The sequence below is a fragment of the Epinephelus fuscoguttatus genome, linkage group LG14, assembly GCF_011397635.1.
Source record: "Epinephelus fuscoguttatus linkage group LG14, E.fuscoguttatus.final_Chr_v1".
NCBI lineage: Eukaryota > Metazoa > Chordata > Actinopteri > Perciformes > Serranidae > Epinephelus > Epinephelus fuscoguttatus.
Window position 1 is genome coordinate 37047165 of NC_064765.1, and position 19014 is coordinate 37066178.

At 41.3% G+C, this 19014-nt stretch overlaps 1 protein-coding gene across 1 annotated transcript in view; it reads left to right on the top strand.

Annotated features, from left to right (window-relative positions):
• Positions 1 to 356: 356 nt before the first annotated feature.
• syne3 (spectrin repeat containing, nuclear envelope family member 3) overlaps positions 357 to 19014 on the top strand; it is an 83147-nt gene continuing 64489 nt past the window's right edge. Inside the window, exons 1-5 of the mRNA XM_049596240.1 lie at positions 357 to 469; positions 5144 to 5301; positions 7795 to 7967; positions 9771 to 10080; positions 18254 to 18409. Of these exons, the coding sequence (XP_049452197.1) occupies positions 5158 to 5301; positions 7795 to 7967; positions 9771 to 10080; positions 18254 to 18409 (783 nt within the window). The 5' untranslated portion in view covers positions 357 to 469; positions 5144 to 5157. The remainder of the gene's footprint in view (positions 470 to 5143; positions 5302 to 7794; positions 7968 to 9770; positions 10081 to 18253; positions 18410 to 19014) is intronic.

The window sequence follows — 19014 nt, forward strand, 5'->3', positions numbered from 1 at the left end:
TGCAGTATATTATTGTAAAATGACAGGTGTATACTGTGATCTCACAGTCGTTATACCTGCATATTACGGTGATTTAGCAGTGTGCTTCTGTAAGATTACTATACTTAACACAGTCAAAGCTCATTACATCACAGTCATGTTACAGTAGTGTGTGCCCTCAGCACCTTTGTTTCATTCTTTAAATTCTTCATTTAGTTGTCTTTTTTTATTACATTTGAAACGCATTGTACTGTGTTTAATCCGTTTCTGTGGGAAGTTGCAAATCTACCTGTACACTGAAAGTTGCCTTTCTGCTGTAAAGTGGGGTAGTTGTATAGTTTACAAGGAGCCATTGAAGGCAGCATGACAGGCTGTGTTGACTCCCGCCCCCAGTGCCCTCGGCTCCACTTCCTGTCTGCTATAACTTCACTGTTCATCATAACCAACACAGCAGGGTAGTGTTCACACAGCGGCTGATGAACACAAAGCTGTAAGTGTCTCAATTCTTACAAAGCCGTGTATCTGCACCGGTGTTCAGCTAGCTAAAAGATAACAAGCCTTCTTCTACCTGCAAACGTAGTGACTCTCTGTAGCCTGTCGTGCTTTCGCTAGTTCTTCATTAGAGTAACGTTAGTGTGAGTTACTGTAATGAGCTGCGGAGATCCAACGTTACGTCTTAACCGTTCAGGTTTGTTGTGTTTTGTGGCCGGGGATATTACCGTAAACCAGTGCGGTGCTAACGTGGAGTCTTCACTTCTAAATTAGCTTAGCGTATAGGTCGTAAATACCATACTGAAGTTCTGAGCATGAACAGGACTGTAAATATACACAAAGCGTCCTTGAATTAACAACCGAGCACGGTAGCCGCAGTTAGTATGACACGCAGACAGGCAGAGTGAATATTAACGCCGTCAGTGGCACGTGTGAGTCAGCTGGATTAAAGTTAGTGTTAATGCGAGTTTGCTGCACGAGCTGTCAAACTGAGGGAGGAGGGGCTTCACTGTCCACAAACACGCTGGCGCGGTTTGCCAGAGTTTAACCAACAACTAACTTTACTCTCATCAAATGGACAGCACTGTAAGCTAGTGTGGTGCGTGTTTACTTCCTCTGTTTAAACAGATGTTAGATGTAAGATAAAATAACCCATAGTATGTATGCTGTGAGTTTGTTGAAACGGAAGACAAAGAGTAAGAAAGTGGTGTGGTCTTTAGTCTTTATTTCGAGCATGGTCATGGATATGAAGCATGAGACAACAATGAAAAAAAGATAACAATAATAATAATAATAAATAACGCAATAGATAAAGAAATAAAGAAAACAAAACAAAACAAAAAAGAACAAAACAAAATAATGAGTCCAGCATGCTCGAAAAGGAGTAGGAAGAAGTAAAAAACTTATTTAATCCTACCCCATCCCTAAAGTGGTAACTGAAGTAAGTACAAATTATACACCTGTACTCATTACTAACAGGTGCGCCTTAGCTGCTGACATATCCCAAGCACAATTAGATTACAGGATGTTTTTAAAAAGTCATTGTTAATTAATGTGTATTGTCCCCTTCACAGATTCCCTGTGGATCCTTAAAAAGTCATAAACAGCATTGAATTCACTACTCTAAAAATAAGGCCTTAATTGGTATTAAAATGTCTTGAGTAAGTCTTTCAAATGTCTCCAAAATGCTAAGACATGGAAAGTAGGGTTTTTATGAATCTTTGTTTTTGGACACTGCATTGCAAAATTTTTAAATAATGTGTCATTGGTCAATAATTGGTATTTTTTTTTCTAATAATTTACTAAATGCTTCTCACATTATTCAGATCAAGATAGCAGAAACAACAACATGCTTATTTCATTTGCAGCTGGATGCTTGGAGCACAGCTTCCACTGTTTGCTAGCTAGCTGTCACTGTACCCTGGATGACAGAGGGACAGTGACAGCTGGCCATATGACCAAGATTTCATGGTGTGGCTGAAACCGAATCAATGCAATTTAGGGATACATCATATCTGACTTTGTGCAGGTATCCGATATGCCGATATGTAACAACTCATTAGACTGATACTGATGTTTATATATATTCACTTTTTCCCTACCTAATTTTAGTGATCATCAAGTCTCTCCTGTTGTGCAATTAATATCATATGCATGCACACTGTTATTGTGATGGCCTAGCAGCAGAAGAAGACAGATGCTCCTGATTGTGCAATATAAGAAAAAAAGATGTTGGCCGGTTCTGATAGTTCATTTTAAAGCCAGTATTTTTATTATTCTAGTTGGTTACAAAAGGTTTAATTTGTATTTGCAATAGGCGTGCATGATATTGGACTTTTTGCCAATAGCCAATATGCAGATATATTACAGTTTACTTGGCCGATAGCCGATACTGATATCGATATATCCACTTTATTTCCCACCTAATTTTAGTATTCCTCAAGTCTCTTCTTATTATACATGCATACCATACCACCAGCACATGGAGACATGAAATAGAATGCTTTTTAGTGATTGTAATATTCATTGATTGTGCAAAATAAGAAAAAGCATGGCCAATTCTAACAGTTCATTCTAAGCCGATAATGGCCAATACCAATGACGTGTCGATATTATGCATTACTAATTTGCAATATTTTTTAATTTATATAATAAAAAAAATCAGTACTATGCATTGCGTATCCATAAGATATTGCCACGCAAAAATACTGCATTACTATGCTCTATCAATGATTTTCCCCTACCCCTACTAAGTAAGTGATGTTGGTTCGTGTTTTATTTTTCCTTCAGTTTTGGTTGTTGGAAGATTGGTCTTAAATTTAATTCTGAGTGATGTTTGTAAGTCTTAAAAAGTCTCAAATGTAACTTGCCTTAAGCTGTAAGAACCCTGCCTCCAACCAAATATGATGATATTAGTCAATTAAACGTAAACATTTGAACTATGAATTCCAAAAGGGAAAATAAATAAATAAATAATAATGCTTGTTTTCCAATACATTCAGCTGTCAGATAACATTCTATTAATAATGACAAAATTATATTAAAAATGAAGACATTAGAAAAAGAAATTAAAGGTAAAACAACTGCAGTCAAGCTCCTCCTAAGTATTAGCATGAGAAACTTTGATCTGATAGGTATAAAGAAATACTTCTCTCGTAAGTCAGGGAGGACAGGGAGTTCTAAATATCACCAAGTTTCACGAGTTTGAAACAAAATAAGCAGATATTGGTAGAAGGAATGTTGTGGTGGGGAGAAATGAGTCATGCGGGAAACTGGCCCATGCCGCCTGCATTTTATTTCCCCTCTAAGAAATGATGTGGTGCCTCTTTGTGCTCCTGCAGTGCCAGGACTCCTCCCTCCCATACATTTTACTGCAGACGGTTGACTACATCTGCCAGTTATATCCTCTCAGAGCTTTTCCTTCCAGCAGATTCTCCTGAGGACAAACAGAGTTTCTGCACAATGCCTCACTAACCTTAATACTGTTGACAGGAAAAAAAATCCTATTCTTGTTCATGCCATGTCATTGAGGTGTTGCTTCAACACTACACCTCAGCTTAGTGGATCCAAATCTGTGCAGTAGATTTGCATGACCAGATACAAAATGTGTGCCTGCTGGTTTTCATCATACAAACTGTGGTATATACCTTATCTATGGTATGGATATTTGAGCAGTTTAGAATTGTGCTTCCAGAGAGACTCACAAGAGAGAAGAGACACAAGAATGGTCAAAGTGGAGGTAACAGAAGCATAGATATTCTGACTTTTAGTCCCTGGACAAGCTCTATTAAACTGGATCCTACCTTTCCCATGATGCAACCAATATCAACCATTTGTTAGACCCTGCATATCATGTGCTGATGTGTTAATTATCGTTTTTGCATTTGCATTTTCTTTCTTGTTTTATATTATTTTATATATTTAATATTCACTTCTGACACCACCAAATACAACAACTCGTTTGGCCTTCACCTCCTGCAGAAGTACCTACTTTGAAAACAAAAGTTTTTTGTATGGTTGGAGCCCAGTGCTCCACCCTCTTCAGACTTTTGTGTGGGCATTCTTGACTCAGTTGTTTCAAATTCTTCTTCCTCTTCAATTTTTGTGTGTGCACACGGCCCTGTGGTCTCATGCCCTTTTATGGGAATTCACAGGGCGTTTACCTACAGTAATTAGGATCAACCGGCAGGCACTGTCATACAGAGACAATGGGTTTCATCATTATAAGAACACAGGTGCAAACAATTCTGCCATTGAAGAACATCTCATGAATCAGATGTAGACTTTTTGTTGAATCTTTTTTAACAAATTAAAGAAAAAAATTAAGATATTGATAAAGCTCTGTAGCTCTTAAGAACCCCAGTTGTTATTGTGTCTTGTGCAAAAACTAAGACAGTACTACCTCAGTGAAGGAGCTCTCCCAGGACAAAAGGAACGTTGAGTGACGTATGTGTACGGTGCTTGTTCAAATGCAGCCAATGCAGCACCAGCAACTTTCATTTTTAAAAACACGTTAGCTGTGTAAACCACAGAACACAAAACACAAACAACAGCTGGTAATGGGAAAAAATCAGGGAGGCACGATAATATTGGCATGTCATCTTTAATGGCCAAATGAATGAAGTCAGAATCACCCAACATGATTTTTCTCGTCTTGCACAATGAATGAATATTACATACATTGAAAAGCATTCTATTTCATGTCTCCATCTGTAGAGTATGTATGCATGCATAACATGATTTTTATTCCACTACAGAAGAGACTTCTTTTAGGTAGGGAATAAAGTGGATATATTGATATTGGTATTGGTTATTGACCGAATAACTTGTTATATACTGACACATTGGATATCGCAAAAATATATCATGCATCCCTAAAAAACAAAGGAAGAAAATGTGGACAAATGAACAGATGGTGAAGTCCAGGCTATACAGAGCATATGTGTGGCAGGGGAAATGCAACGTGATTTTGAGTTGTCAGAGTCAAAGTAACAGTGTTATACAAATCACTGGCTGGCTTACATCACTTCAGAGCAAATGTAAACAGAAAAAAGCCCTTGAAGCTGCTTCATTCTTGAGGGAGCTCCTCAGTGGGCAGATCATTTCAAGGGAGTCCTCAGAACTGTTTTGATCAAAAACGCCTATAGAGTCTGACTACTGTTCTTCTTTTCAGGCCTGGGACTGATCATGACACAGCAGGAGCAGCAGGAGTTCACAGAGAGCCTGGAGGCGGCCCTCTCCTGGATGCGGGCCATCCAGGAGAGGCTGAAGGCCAATGACAATACCCAGGGGCCCCGTGATGCCCTGGAGAGCCGACTCAGGGAAACAGAGGTGAGATACTTCTTTAGCCTCTTTCCCACTTGACAACAAACCCACTAACATCAGCTAACATCTGACTTTTGTTTATAGTGGTAAAGGTTATAATCGGCATTCATTATGAGGATAAATTACTATGCAGTAGTCACAGGTATCTATCTGCTTCAGCTCTAATTAGATCTGATCAGCAGTGATGAAAAAAACAACACCTGGTTGAATTTGCTAATTTTAGCCCCTTTTTCAGGACAATGCAAAAAAGGCGTTTGACAGAGACACGTAATAGATATAAAAAAGGCCTCCATGCTTTCTGCTGTCTACTAACCTGTTTTCCAGGGCGTTGATGACATTGAAGGTGACACACCAGAAAAAAAGGCATACTTGTCTACAGCTAGCAGTGGAAAAGCAGTTGTATCACCTGTTTTAAATGGGTTTTCCCATGTTTAAAGAAGCTGCATACATGTGCTAATTTTGGTGGAAAGGGGTAGTCCTGTTTGACCCTTCACTTCTGACCCCTGCTGCTACTTTGGTCATTGGACTCAAGAGTGTGGACAGCTGGAGTTTGTAGTCTGAGCAGGGCTCGGTATCTGAGGAGCCTTTATTTGTAACCAATATGTTTACATTTTAGTAGATATGAAAAAAATAAAGCAAGAAATCATGGACAAAGACACATAGTCATTAAAAAACTCTCCTACATGAGACATGTGAATAAAACACACCTTAGTGTACTAATACACCTTAAGCAAACAAGTATCTAAAGAGCCTGAAAGACTCTTGATATTTTACATAAATAAGTGAGTTTTAGAAATTAAAAAAGGATGTGTGTAAGGCTTAGCAACACACACAAAACACAGGCATTATTCACCCATTCACATCCATTAATGCACTGGTGGCCGGGGCTACCATACAATGTGCCACCTGCTTATTAGATAAAAATTCACATGCACTCATACACCATTGTGAGCAATCTGGGGTTCAGTATCTTGCCCAAGAAAACTTTGACATGTAGGGGCCCGGGATCGAACATAAACTTCCGATAGATGGTAGATGACCACTTTACCTCCTGAGCCACAGTAGCCCATGATATTATAGTTTCTTGGATATGGCATGTTCAAGTGTTCAGTTTAAAATATTGTTAATATCAATATTATTGGAAGTTCTCAAAAAAAAGTAATCCATCCATCCATTTTCATAACTGCTTATCCTCTTGAGGGTCGTGGGGGGCTGGAGCAGGGTACACCCTGGACAGGTTGCCAGACTATCGCAGGGCCAACACATAGAGACAGAAAACCATTCACACTCACACCTACAGACAATTTAGAGTCACCAATTAACCTAGTCCCCAATCTGCATGTCTTTGGACTGTGGGAGGAAGCCGGAGTACCTGGAGAAAACCCACGGTGACATGGGGAGAGCAAACGCCACGCATAAGGGTTTCCTCCTGGGATCGAACTAGGAACCCTCTTGCTGTGAGGCGACAGTGCTAACCACACTCAGGGCTTGAGAGAGATGCTTTGTACCAAAATTTCTGTGGACCAAGCTTATCAAAAGTGATCAAAAAACTTTATCTCACTGCATTTTGAGGATGTTTGATGAATGAATTGAGAAGGGGCTTGACTGAGCACATTATTAGACCTAACTCCTCAACACTTGAGCCAATCATCACGAAACTTGTAGAATATGTCTACATCAGTACCTTAAAGGGATAGTGCACCGAAAAATGAAAATTCAGCCATTATCTACTCACCCATATGCTGATGGAGGCTCAGGTGAAGTTTTAGAGTCCTCACAACAATTTCGGAGATCCAAGGGGAGAGGAGGTAGCAACACAGCTCCACCTAATGGAGGCTGATGGCACCCCAGATTCAAACATCTGGGGCACTGTCAGCCTCCAGTAGATAATGGCTGAATTTTGCACTGAAAGATTCATTCAAATTGACCACCTGGGGGAGCTATAAATGCAGAAATGGGCGTGGAACAACACAAATAGATTGTAAATCACAAATTGTCCGTTCAATCATTACAACACTTGCAGGACATGATAAATTTTAAACCACATGTGTAAAATTATGTTGAAATTGCTCAGTAGGGGGTGTCACCAGTTCTAATCAAGTGCATTGACCTGGCAGTAAATTTGGCCGCAAATCAATGATAGTTTGGTCAAACATCAAAGTTACTGGATAATTTTAACTGAGTCGTTAAAGCACTTCCCCAAAATGTCTCTGCAATAGGCATAAGAAAGTGACGGTGTTTACAAAGAAGAGCGCGGAGGTGTATATGTTAATGAATGAGCATCTGTTTGATTGTCGTAAAACCTGTTGTTTATCTTAATGCAGGCCTCATGAACTGTCAAAAGTCTTTATCCTTCCAGCTTTCAGGTTTTTAAGATCCACACTAGCTTGAACCCCAGAATTTCTGCTTCTGGCTATATTTTATTTTATTAATGTTTAATACATAGTAAACTATTTCTTCATTTTATAGTTACAACAATGTGCTCTTGTGAATGTGTAGAAAATCCATCAGTCGGAGCATGAGGGTCGTGTGAAAATGGACATGGCGCTGGTGGCAGCTGAGAACCTTTTGCAGAGCGGAGACGAAGAGCTGAGGAACCAGACCCACGCTAAGCTCAAAGATCTGAAGAGCCTGTGGGAGGAGACCTGCACTTATATCATCCACTGTCACAGGTGCTGCTCTACCTCCTGCAGACTGCAGGTGTACACTGTGTGTAGTGGTTAGTTTGCCCTAAGGGCAGCTTTGGCTACGTTCAAAGTGAAGCTGTTAATGCTCTGTTTTGAATAGCTTTGGATGTGTGTTTTCAGATCGTTGTTACACACCTGAACCATCAAATATGCACGAAAGCTAAATGCACACAGAGTATTAACAGTTTCAAAAGCCTTTAAAACCTGGGTGTGGTATCAACATGTTGGCTATAGTATTCAACTGAATTTCAGGGCTTCCCCAAATATTATTCAGGTCTTTGTTCGGGGCTCTTTCCATTGTACTGCCTTATGAAGTCAGTTGCAGTTATTTTGGCTTTCAATAGCCCAACACCCTGACTCATAATAACCGATAACTGGTTGATTTTAAAGAAAAAAAAATAGCAAAATGATGTGAAATACAACAGGCCTATCCTTTCAGTCTGATGCGTCATTGACTTAGTTTGAGCTTTAGCAAAGCAAGGTTATTTATATAGTACATTTCAGCAACAAGGCAGTTGAAAGTGCGCTACATAAAATGTCAAAAGCATCGAGACAAAATGCAAAAGAAACACATTATAATGCCATTAAAGAGCTGGATAATAGAAAAGAAAATTAAAAACAAGACTGAGACAGGTGTAAAATAGAAGAATAAAAGAGACATTGCAGTGTTATAAATGAATAAATACGTTAATAAAAGACAGTGGCAAAAAGAAAAGTCTTTAGCTTAGTCTTGAATCTGGGGACACAAAGCAGACCTGTCCCAGAAACCCTGAGAGGTCTGGATGGCTTATTGGGTAGCAGAGGGTCAGAAAGGAATTTTGGCCTTAAAACGTTCAGTGCTTAACCAGCAGTAGTATTTTTAAATCAATTCTCTGTCAGGCAGAAAGCCAGTGTGATTTGAATTGATTTGATTGATTTGATTGTTTAGGGAAACCTGTAAAGTCATCATTACAGTAGTCAAGACTACTGAAGATAAATGCCTGGACAAGTTTTTCCAGATCCTGCTGACACATAGCCCTTTTATACGTGACATGTAAGTAATTATCTTAATGTGGCTGTTAAAATTCAAGTCTCAGTCCATGACTACACCAAGACCTCTGGCTTGGTCTGTGGTTGTTAACATTGCCAAATGAAACTGAGCGCGTTGACTTGGTTCCAAAAACAATGGCCTGAGTTTTTTCTTTGTTTAACTGAAAAAAGAAGATTGTGGCACATCCAATCACTGATTTGTTCGATGCACTCAGTCAGAGCTTGTGTTGAAGTCCCTTGGTGACACAGTTATGTAAATTTGTGTGTCGTCTGCATAACTGTAGTAACATATTTTGTTATTTTTCATGATCTGAACTAATCTCAGTGCTGCATTTCTAAGTGCTGTCCATTTAGAGGTGGTGAAATTGCAATGTTTTTATTTTCTCTTGGCTTTGTTGACCTTCAGCCGGCTAACTGCATTAACATGCAGAAACGTGCCTCTGGTGGTTAGCTAGTCTTGGCCACTCTGCAGTGTCCACCACCTGGGTCAGATAGAAGCCAGCTAGAGGTGCTGCTTATTTGCAATTACTGCTGATAATGTTGCTAACTGCATTACTGCATGGAAATGCTCTGATTAGCTTTATATCAACCCCTTGAGGACTGATATTTGTTACCTGCACCAGTACATAAGAGTGCACGCTGAGTACATTCACCGGGGTCACACTTTTGTACCAGTTGTGCTAGGTGTTGTCATATGCATTAATGTACTTGCGTGGACCGTGTTTCTGACTTACCTCTTCTTCCATCTTCTTCACCCAGTCGCATAGAGTGGGTGTGGCTCCATTGGGGTGAGTACCTGAAGGCCTATGAGGAGTTTGAGCTGTGGCTGACAAGGCAGCAGCGCAGTCTGGATGTTGGGGTGGAGCTGCAGCTGGGGGTGAAGGAGAAGCTTTGGCAGGTGGACCAGCAGAGGGTAGTGGTGAGCGACATCCACGGCCAGGCGGCATTGCTGGAGAGGCTGCTGGACGAGGCTGCCGCACTGTACAACAGAACCCAGGACCCCAGTGTGGAGCCCCAGGCTCAGGAGAGGCTGCAGGAGGCCTACAACGATGTCCGTGACAGAGCTGAGGTGAGGTGCTCAACAGCAGCAACCTTAAGAGCCAAGATGAAGAACATAATGCTGAAGCTGCTGTAACAATATAAGAATAGTGTAATTGTGTGTGTGTGTGTGTGTGTGTGTGTGTGTGTGTGTGTGGTAAGGTGTGCATAGTGCAATGGCCAGATAAACCTCTGAAAGAGCCTCAGAGCACCTATCTCTGGTTCTGTTACAGTGTGCATTCTGCACAGTATGTGCTGTATCCCATCCCCAGAGACCAACCATTACTCCTTTGCTGAAATACTACTTAGTCCCAGATTCATTGGATTAAACACAACTTAAAGCTATAGTTGGTAATGTTGGAGAGCTAGCAAGATTTGAAAGCGGCACCTTCTCTAAGCTCCACCCCCTGCTCCCCCTCCAGTCAGTGCTCCATCCAAAGCCATGAGCCCAGACATGCCTGAATGCGCATCCTGCTGTCAGCAGAGCAGAGGAGAGCCGAGTAAAATAACAAATCCCCCCAAAGCAACCAAATAATTACCTGTCCAACAGAAAGACAGCAACCTCTGCATCACTTTTCAGGCCCTTCAGCTCCCTCAGTTGTCTCCACCGTTCAAAAGCTGCACCGATGTTGATGTCTGATTTGTCCTTTCACTTTATCCAAAGCCTTTTCTGCCTCCGACTTTCTTTTCTCAGCCTGTTTAGCGGGGCAAGCCATTACAAATAACGCTGGAAGTGGTACTTTTGGCTGCATTTTCTCTGCCATTGTTCAGCAAACTCCTGCTAACTCGGTATTTCTGCTGAAGAGTGTGCTGAATATTTCCAGCAACGGTGACACGTGATGAGTGCGCGCAGGGAGGAGGGAGGGAGGGACGGAGGGGGGCTCAGGCAATACGAGACATGAAGGCATCTGATTGGTTCTTTCCATTCGCAGCGAATGGCAGGGATTGGTCAGAGTTTTTACAGGCCTGCAGCTGCCACAGAGGTGGGATTTTTTCCATTCCTTTTTCTGAACACTTTACGTATTGACTACTCTCAGGATGGAAGGACCATTTCAAACAGTATAACAAAAAGTGTTTCTGAACAGGATTACCAACTATAACTTTAAATGAGGAGAATGCACCACGTGAGCACAAAATAAGACGATAAAGATTGATTTTTTTCTGTCATCCATGGTTTTTCCACGTTATACTTAACTGCACAGGAGCAGATGACTTACCATGTAATGTCAGTATGGTCCATTGAAACTACAGAGGGCTGCTGTAGCTGTACTGCCGTTACAGTCTGCTACTGCTACTGCTGTAGGCTACCCCAGTTGCCAGCCAATAGGGCCCGACTGCCAGACACGCTCTGACAGGGACAGCTTGCCTACATGCCGTGACAGCATTGTCGTGAGGTGCTGACAGAGGTATTGGAATGTAGCCCTGGACATCCTAAAGTTTGGAGGAACTGTTTCCACATTTCAGCCCCACCAGTCCTGACTCCTCTCCCAGCAGCACCCACACCTCTCTCTCCACAGAACTACCAGCAGTAGCTGCTAGTAGAGCTAGGGATGTCCTGATCCAGCTTTTTCACTTCTGATCCGATACCAATACTACAGCCTTGAGTTTTGGCCGATACCGATACCAATCCGATCCAAGCGCGTATTATACATATTCACTTATTTTGTTGTCAGTCATGTTAGAAAAGGTTTGATCAAGCGATATTACTCTAACAAGAACAACTACTTAATCGGGTTAGTTAGAATGATCCACAACAGTTGGTATGAGAAACTGACCCATTTATTGTTAACAGGGTTAAATAAACAAACTTTAAACTTGAACATGAACATTAAATAAAAAATATAGCTGGTTTGCTTTGGCTGCTTTGGCTCCTTAATAAATAGAAAATAAATCAACACAAGAAATCTTTAAAATGTCTAACATTGAAATTAAAATAGCAGCAAGACTCCACACACTTGTGCTTTGGCCCCCTAATAAATAAAAAATAGATTAACACCACAAGACATTGTTGACATTTAACAAACAATGCAGCCTTTCCTTTTCAGTTATTTTAGTAGTGTCAGTGCCAGCCTGGTGCTGCTGTTTCCTGTGTGTCTGCATGCTGGCCTGGTGGATTGATAGTAAGTGCTGGAGCGGATCACTGGAATGAACTGCTTGAATCGCAGAGCGCTGAGCTGGCCAGAAAACCTGGATCAGATCTATGAAAAACTGGATCGGAGTTCTGGATCAGCATTTTTCCATGCAGTCCGATCCGATGCCGACGCACGTTTCTTGCTAATATCGGAGGCTGATACCGATCCAAATATTGGATCGGGACATCCCTAAATAGAGCTAGTGGATCGAAAGCCCATTTACCCCTAAAAATGGGTGTTTGATATGAAGGGCCATTTCTCCAAAAATACGGTACACACACTTCCAAACAGAAGCAAATTGGCTAATTATTATGCAGAATTATGTAATTAGACCTTCCTACTTTGGTGAAGTCACGCTCCGCCCTACTCTGTCTCTGACTGGCCTTTCTTGCCATAGTCAAAGGTCTGATGACATGATTCTGCATAATAATTAGCCAACTTCTTCTGTTTGGGAGAGTGCCGTTGCAGAAATGGCCATTCAGACAACGGTCCCTCAGGCAACAGGCAGTCCCCTCCTCAACATGTGTTGTGTTGTCATCTGACCTCCGCAGCAGATCATTCAGGAGATGAAGCTTATGTCTCTGTGTCAATACTTTTTTCCCCAAATGCCTGTCATGCAAATGTGACAGTTTTGTTTTTCTTTCCAAAGTGCATTTGTGTGACGTTATTGGTTACATATGAGGCATTTCAGGGCAGGGATTTGTTCACACTCATGTCAGGTATTTGTCACTTCAAACATGAATGTGTACAGTCTAGGCAGAAAAATCGGATTTGACATAATAATCAGAACTGAGCATTAGCCACGAGTCCCGAGTCCTAGGGTCACTTGTGTGTTTCAGGTTCCTATACAAAGTTGCAGTCAACCAAATTAAATGCAGTTAACAGACATGCAGTGAACCTGGTACATTTGGGGCCCCTGAGAAGACTGGGGCAGTGGCTTTAGCGTATAACGCTGTTGTAGGGACTGCACAGTGTATCGACAGTAAGTCTGTCTAAGCCAGAAAAAAAACAACAACAGATATTTATGAAGTTACTTCTTTTGTTTTAATGTTTTATTATGTGTGCCATTTCACAATGCTTTTTGTATATAGTGCCATGCAAATTGAACTGAAGTAGTTATGAGTCATATACTGTGGTTTGTGTTTATGCATGTCAGTAATCAAGGTCTTGCGCAGAGCCTTGCACGCAGTCTGTCTGACAGCTCTGCTTATGCTAATTCAAAGGACTTGTAGTCCATGGGCTTGTGGTTTTTGTGAAAATGCGCACAAGTCAGCTTGCAGAATGTGAGGTGAATAATAGTTCCATATTAATACTGTGCACATAAGCAGGGAAGACAGGTAAGTGAATAAACTAAACCAAACTTGCAGAGAGAAAATGAAAGTGCACCATGCAGTGAGAGCCTGTTAATCCTCTGAGGAAAACAAAAGAGAATTGCTCTGTTTGAATGTGGAAACAGTGTCTTTGGAGCAGGAAGCGCAGAGCTTGAGAAACACTTGCAGTTACGAGTGCTGGTGGCTTGAAATGGAGACTATCATTTTGTTACACTCTCATTCTTTACTTCCCAACCACTACAAACACACATGCACAAACATAAGCAGTACATATTTACCCTTTTTCATTACAGTGGGCTGATTTGGCTGTACATGGTTTGGCTGAGCTGGCCAGCCCAGAGCTGCAGAGCTTTGCATTTCCATTACAACAGGGCTACCCACCTGAAGGTGTGTCTTTCACTGATGACATCTTGTCATGAGTGATGATGAGTGATGACGCTTAAAAGCAGTGGGTTTATCCATGGCCAAAGTCCCCTGTTATTTTTGATGCATGTGTTTTTCCATAGAACAGCAGAGCAGGTAAAAGACATTTACGGAGGTGAGCTGTTTGCAGAGATGCAGTAAAAGTCATCAACTTCATCAGCATCTCACTGTAGCTGTTTCTGCTTTTACTCTTCCTCCCTGCGGTATGCTATTATTTTTATATATACAGTACAGGCCAAAAGTTTGGACACACCTTCTCATTCAATGCGTTTTCTTTATTTTCATGACTATTTACATTGTAGATTCTCACTGAAGGCATCAAAACTATGAATGAACACATGTGGAGTTATGTACTTAACAAAAAAAGGTGAAATAACTGAAAACATGTTTTATATTCTAGTTTCTTCAAAATAGCCACCCTTTGCTCTGATTACTGCTTTGCACACTCTTGGCATTCTCTCCATGAGCTTCAAGAGGTAGTCACCTGAAATGGTTTTCCAACAGTCTTGAAGGAGTTCCCAGAGGTGTTTAGCACTTGTTGGCCCCTTTGCCTTCACTCTGCGGTCCAGCTCACCCCAAACCATCTCGATTGGGTTCAGGTCCGGTGACTGTGGAGGCCAGGTCATCTGCCGCAGTACTCCATCACTCTCCTTCTTGGTCAAATAGCACTTACACAGCCTGGAGGTGTGTTTGGGGTCATTGTCCTGTTGAAAAATAAATGATCGTCCAACTAAACGCAAACCGGATGGGATGGCATGTCGCTGCAGGATGCTGTGCTAGCCATGCTGGTTCAGTGTGCCTTCAATTTTGAATAAATTCCCAACGGTGTCACCAGCAAAACACCCCCACACCATCACACCTCCTCCTCCATGCTTCACAGTGGGAACCAGGCATGTGGAATCCATCCGTTCACCTTTTCTGCGTCTCACAAAGACACGGCAGTTGGAACCAAAGATCTCAAATTTGGACTCATCAGACCAAAGCACAGATTTCCACTGGTCTAATGTCCATTCCTTGTGTTTCTTGGCCCAAACAAATCTCTTCTGCTTGTTGCCTCTCCTTAGCAGTGGTTTCCTAGCAGCTATTTGACCATGAAGGCCTGATTCGCACAGTCTCCTCTTAACAGTTGTTCTAGAGATGGGTCTGCTGCTAGAACTCTGTGTGGCATTCATCTGGTCTCTGATCTGAGCTGCTGTTAACTTCCGATTTCTGAGGCTGGTGACTCGGATGAACTTATCCTCAGAAGCAGAGGTGACTCTTGGTCTTCCTTTCCTGGGTCGGTCCTCATGTGTGCCAGTTTCGTTGTAGCGCTTGATGGTTTTTTGCGACTCCACTTGGGGACACATTTAAAGTTTTTGCAATTTTCCGGACTGACTGACCTTCATTTCTTAAAGTAATGATGGCCACTGGTTTTTCTTTAGTTAGCTGATTGGTTCTTGCCATAATATGAATTTTAACAGTTGTCCAATAGGGCTGTCGGCTGTGTATTAACCTGACTTCTGCACAACACAACTGATGGTCCCAACCCCATTGATAAAGCAAGAAATTCCACTAATTAACCCTGATAAGGCACACCTGTGAAGTGGAAACCATTTCAGGTGACTACCTCTTGAAGCTCATGGAGAGAATGCCAAGAGTGTGCAAAGCAGTAATCAGAGCAAAGGGTGGCTATTTTGAAGAAACTAGAATATAAAACATGTTTTCAGTTATTTCACCTTTTTTGTTAAGTACATAACTCCACATGTGTTCATTCATAGTTTTGATGCCTTCAGTGAGAATCTACAATGTAAATAGTCATGAAAATAAAGAAAACGCATTGAATGAGAAGGTGTGTCCAAACTTTTGGCCTGTACTGTATATATTTTATATATTACATTAAATGCCTTTCTCTCTGGCCACCTGCAGCCAGAGGGGGGTTGTCAGGGGTTGGTTGCTGTCAGCGAGATGTCACCGCTACCTACTTGTGGGCTGGTGGCCCGGAGAAGGTCTATCTCTAGTATAGCTCGGTGTGGCATGGTGTGCCTGAACTGATTATAGAAAAACAAATTGGTGCAGCTTAGCTTGACTCTGCACTGCCAAAAGTGGTAATAGAAAAAGGGTAATTGTTGACTATTAAAGAATGGTTTTGGAGTTGGGTGGATTTTTGTTTTTTCCAGTCCAGTTTAGATCACGAGCTTAAACCGGTTTGATTTTGTGCAAACTGGATAAACCAGCAATGTGTGCATGCAACGTCACGGTGCTAAATCCAGCTAACATTGCATTAGTAATAGCAGTATGACAACGTGATGAACATAATATTATTTTTGTAAATGGACCATCAACCAGAGCCTCAAGGCACAGCCTGTGCACAATTTACTGCTGAGCTTTGGCTGGCAACATGAAAGAGATCAAAATCCAGTAGAGGTGGGAGGAGGGAGAGCGGCACATGCTGTGTTTACCAGCAAGTTCATGTGGTGTTTTTTTTTTTTTTCGGGTGACAAGATGAGAGTTAGTGTCTTAAGGAAACTCAAACTGTGCCAATATGGTACGTTGTGGATTTGAAGCTGCTGTTAGGTGTCCTAACTGGCTGCAGCAGACTGCTCGAGCTGAACTTTTGCATGACTACCTGTTTCTATTTTTCCTTTTGTTTGCTTTGCAAGTGCCGCAAGTGGAGAGCAATGGCTGATTCGTGAAATGGAAATGAGGAATTATCTACACAATACCTCCTTATTTCACTAAAGAAACCAAAATAAGGTGGCGGCTGGCTGGAGGGATCGCCAGGGATCTGAAAGTTTCCTGTAAATAACCATCTCTGTTAACAACTTGCTGCTGGCTCTGCTGTATGTAATTTCCAGGAAACATCATGATATAAAATGTGTGTTTCCTGTTTAAAAGGTACTGCACCAACAGCTGATGCTGCAGTTTTTAAAAAAAAAACAAAAAAACAACAACATGAAAAATAACTGAGTGTTTTTGCTGGCTAGCAAAACATAATGGTGCAGACTATTTCCTGGAGTTTGCCAGCCTTTCGCTCATGTGGCATTTGAAGAGAATTGTAAGCACGACCGTTCTCAGCTTTCAAGTCTGAAGGTCCACTATGAACATTTTCGTCACGTCTCGTCAAAAAAAAAAAAAAAAAAAGGAACATAGATTTTATCTTAGTTTTTATTATCAAGGTCTATTTTTAGCTTGTCATCGTCTCGTTTACGTCATGGAAAAAAGGTAATTGACGAAAAATTTAGTCATAGTTTTCGTCAGTGAAATTAAGACTGGAACGGAGATTGCTGATTTTATGCGATGAGACGGGATAGTCAGATGTTTGCTTGCTGTTAGGACACAATGTCATCATTTTCCACTCGTGGGCAGCCACTTAGTGAAGTGCAACACCTTGTGGTAAAATCTGGTATCCCAGTGCAGTGTTTGGCTTGGTAATAAACCAGTTTGACTGAAAGGCTGAAATGTTTTCACACCACACCAGGCTGTGTCTCTGGTTGGCTGTGTGTGTTTGTGTGTGTTGGTGGGATTTGTATCATTTGATGTGGAGTGGCATGTTTAAAAGTCAAAATGCAACATGTGCTCACGAATCAGTGAGCCCTTAATTTATATTAACATAATGCATTTTAGACTTGAATTCATGTTTATTTCTGTACTTTACTCTTTCTATGAGCAAATCCCTTACTTGCACACAACTGTACACAACATCTGATGTTAATGAAAAACATGCTGATATTCATTCTGTGCATCTATGATCAAATCCAGACACTGCAAAGGGAAACAACAGTTAAGTGTTTACTGTAATTCAGATGGGAATGATTTACATTCAGAGGAGAGATACTGTTGGATTAGTCAACATTAACAAATGCATGCTGGCTGCTTTCCTTGTACGTGAGCTGCACAATGACACAGCTCTTTCTCTTCTCTATTCAGACAGCTCTTTTACGTAAATGTCAGTCAGATTTTACCACACACTCACATCAGTCCTTATACATCATGCATTCATATGGACACTCCAATCCACTGGCAGAGCTGTACTTTTGACTCCCATTGGGAGAATGGTGATTTAAATAATGCACTGTTTTTCTGGGATAATACTTCCTGGAAGCATCTCCTACCTGTGAACTGGCTCTTTCTGGTAGTCTTTGTGTGCTCTAAAATTTCAGCGTGGTCTCAACAATCTTGTAGTTGAAGTAAAAGACAACAACTCTCAGTCTCACATGAGAATACAAATTCACATTCAGGCTCCTCTCTCAGATACCCAAATGTGAAGTCTGTGATGTGTGCTGAAGTATCTTCGTTCATTTTGAACAGCCTGATGCATAAATTTCTCCTGCTGTGATAGGAGCGCCTGTCGCTGCTTCAGAAGATCGCTGAGGAGCACCAGACGTACCAAGGATGCGTTCAAAAGTTCCAGTCCTGGCTGCTGTCAAAAACCAAGGAGCTGACTGATCTGATGGAGAGGGAGGATACAGCCGAGAACAAGCTCAAAGCCTTACAAGTGAGACTTACTGAAGCTGAATTAGGAAGCTGCTGTTTGTTATTTCCGGCAGTGGAAAAGGGAGAATATTCTATTTGCAGTATGAATTAATGTTCTCAGCTGTTTACCATGTATTTTTACACTAGAAGTATCAACCAAATGAGAAGTTATTATAAGAATCATTATGGTGACTAGTGCCTGCAGCAAGGCATCAAAACAGCATATGGATGGATACAGTAGAGTGGTGCAGGGATGAAAGTTTTCTTAGGCCGATCTAGCTGTAATCATAGTCCTGGTTCCTTCAACAAAAAGCCAATTGGAATTTTTCAATTGGATTTTGGATTATTGCAGAAAATAGGCGTTAAGACATATTTTATGTCTGAACCTCACCAATCCCGACCTCTAAATCCAAGGTGGCTGCTCTACACATCAACAGTAGTGAAAGCTTTAGTAATAATCTGTTTATTAGCGCTTCTGTCTTATTCATATCTCATTAAAACAGTCACACACACAGTACTGTCCAACTTCTATCTGTGAACATGTTGCTACAGTGTTTCTATGCACAAAATACGGGATGATATGTTGTTATCAGCTGGTGTTGCTAACAGTGCTAACCTGGCTAGAAC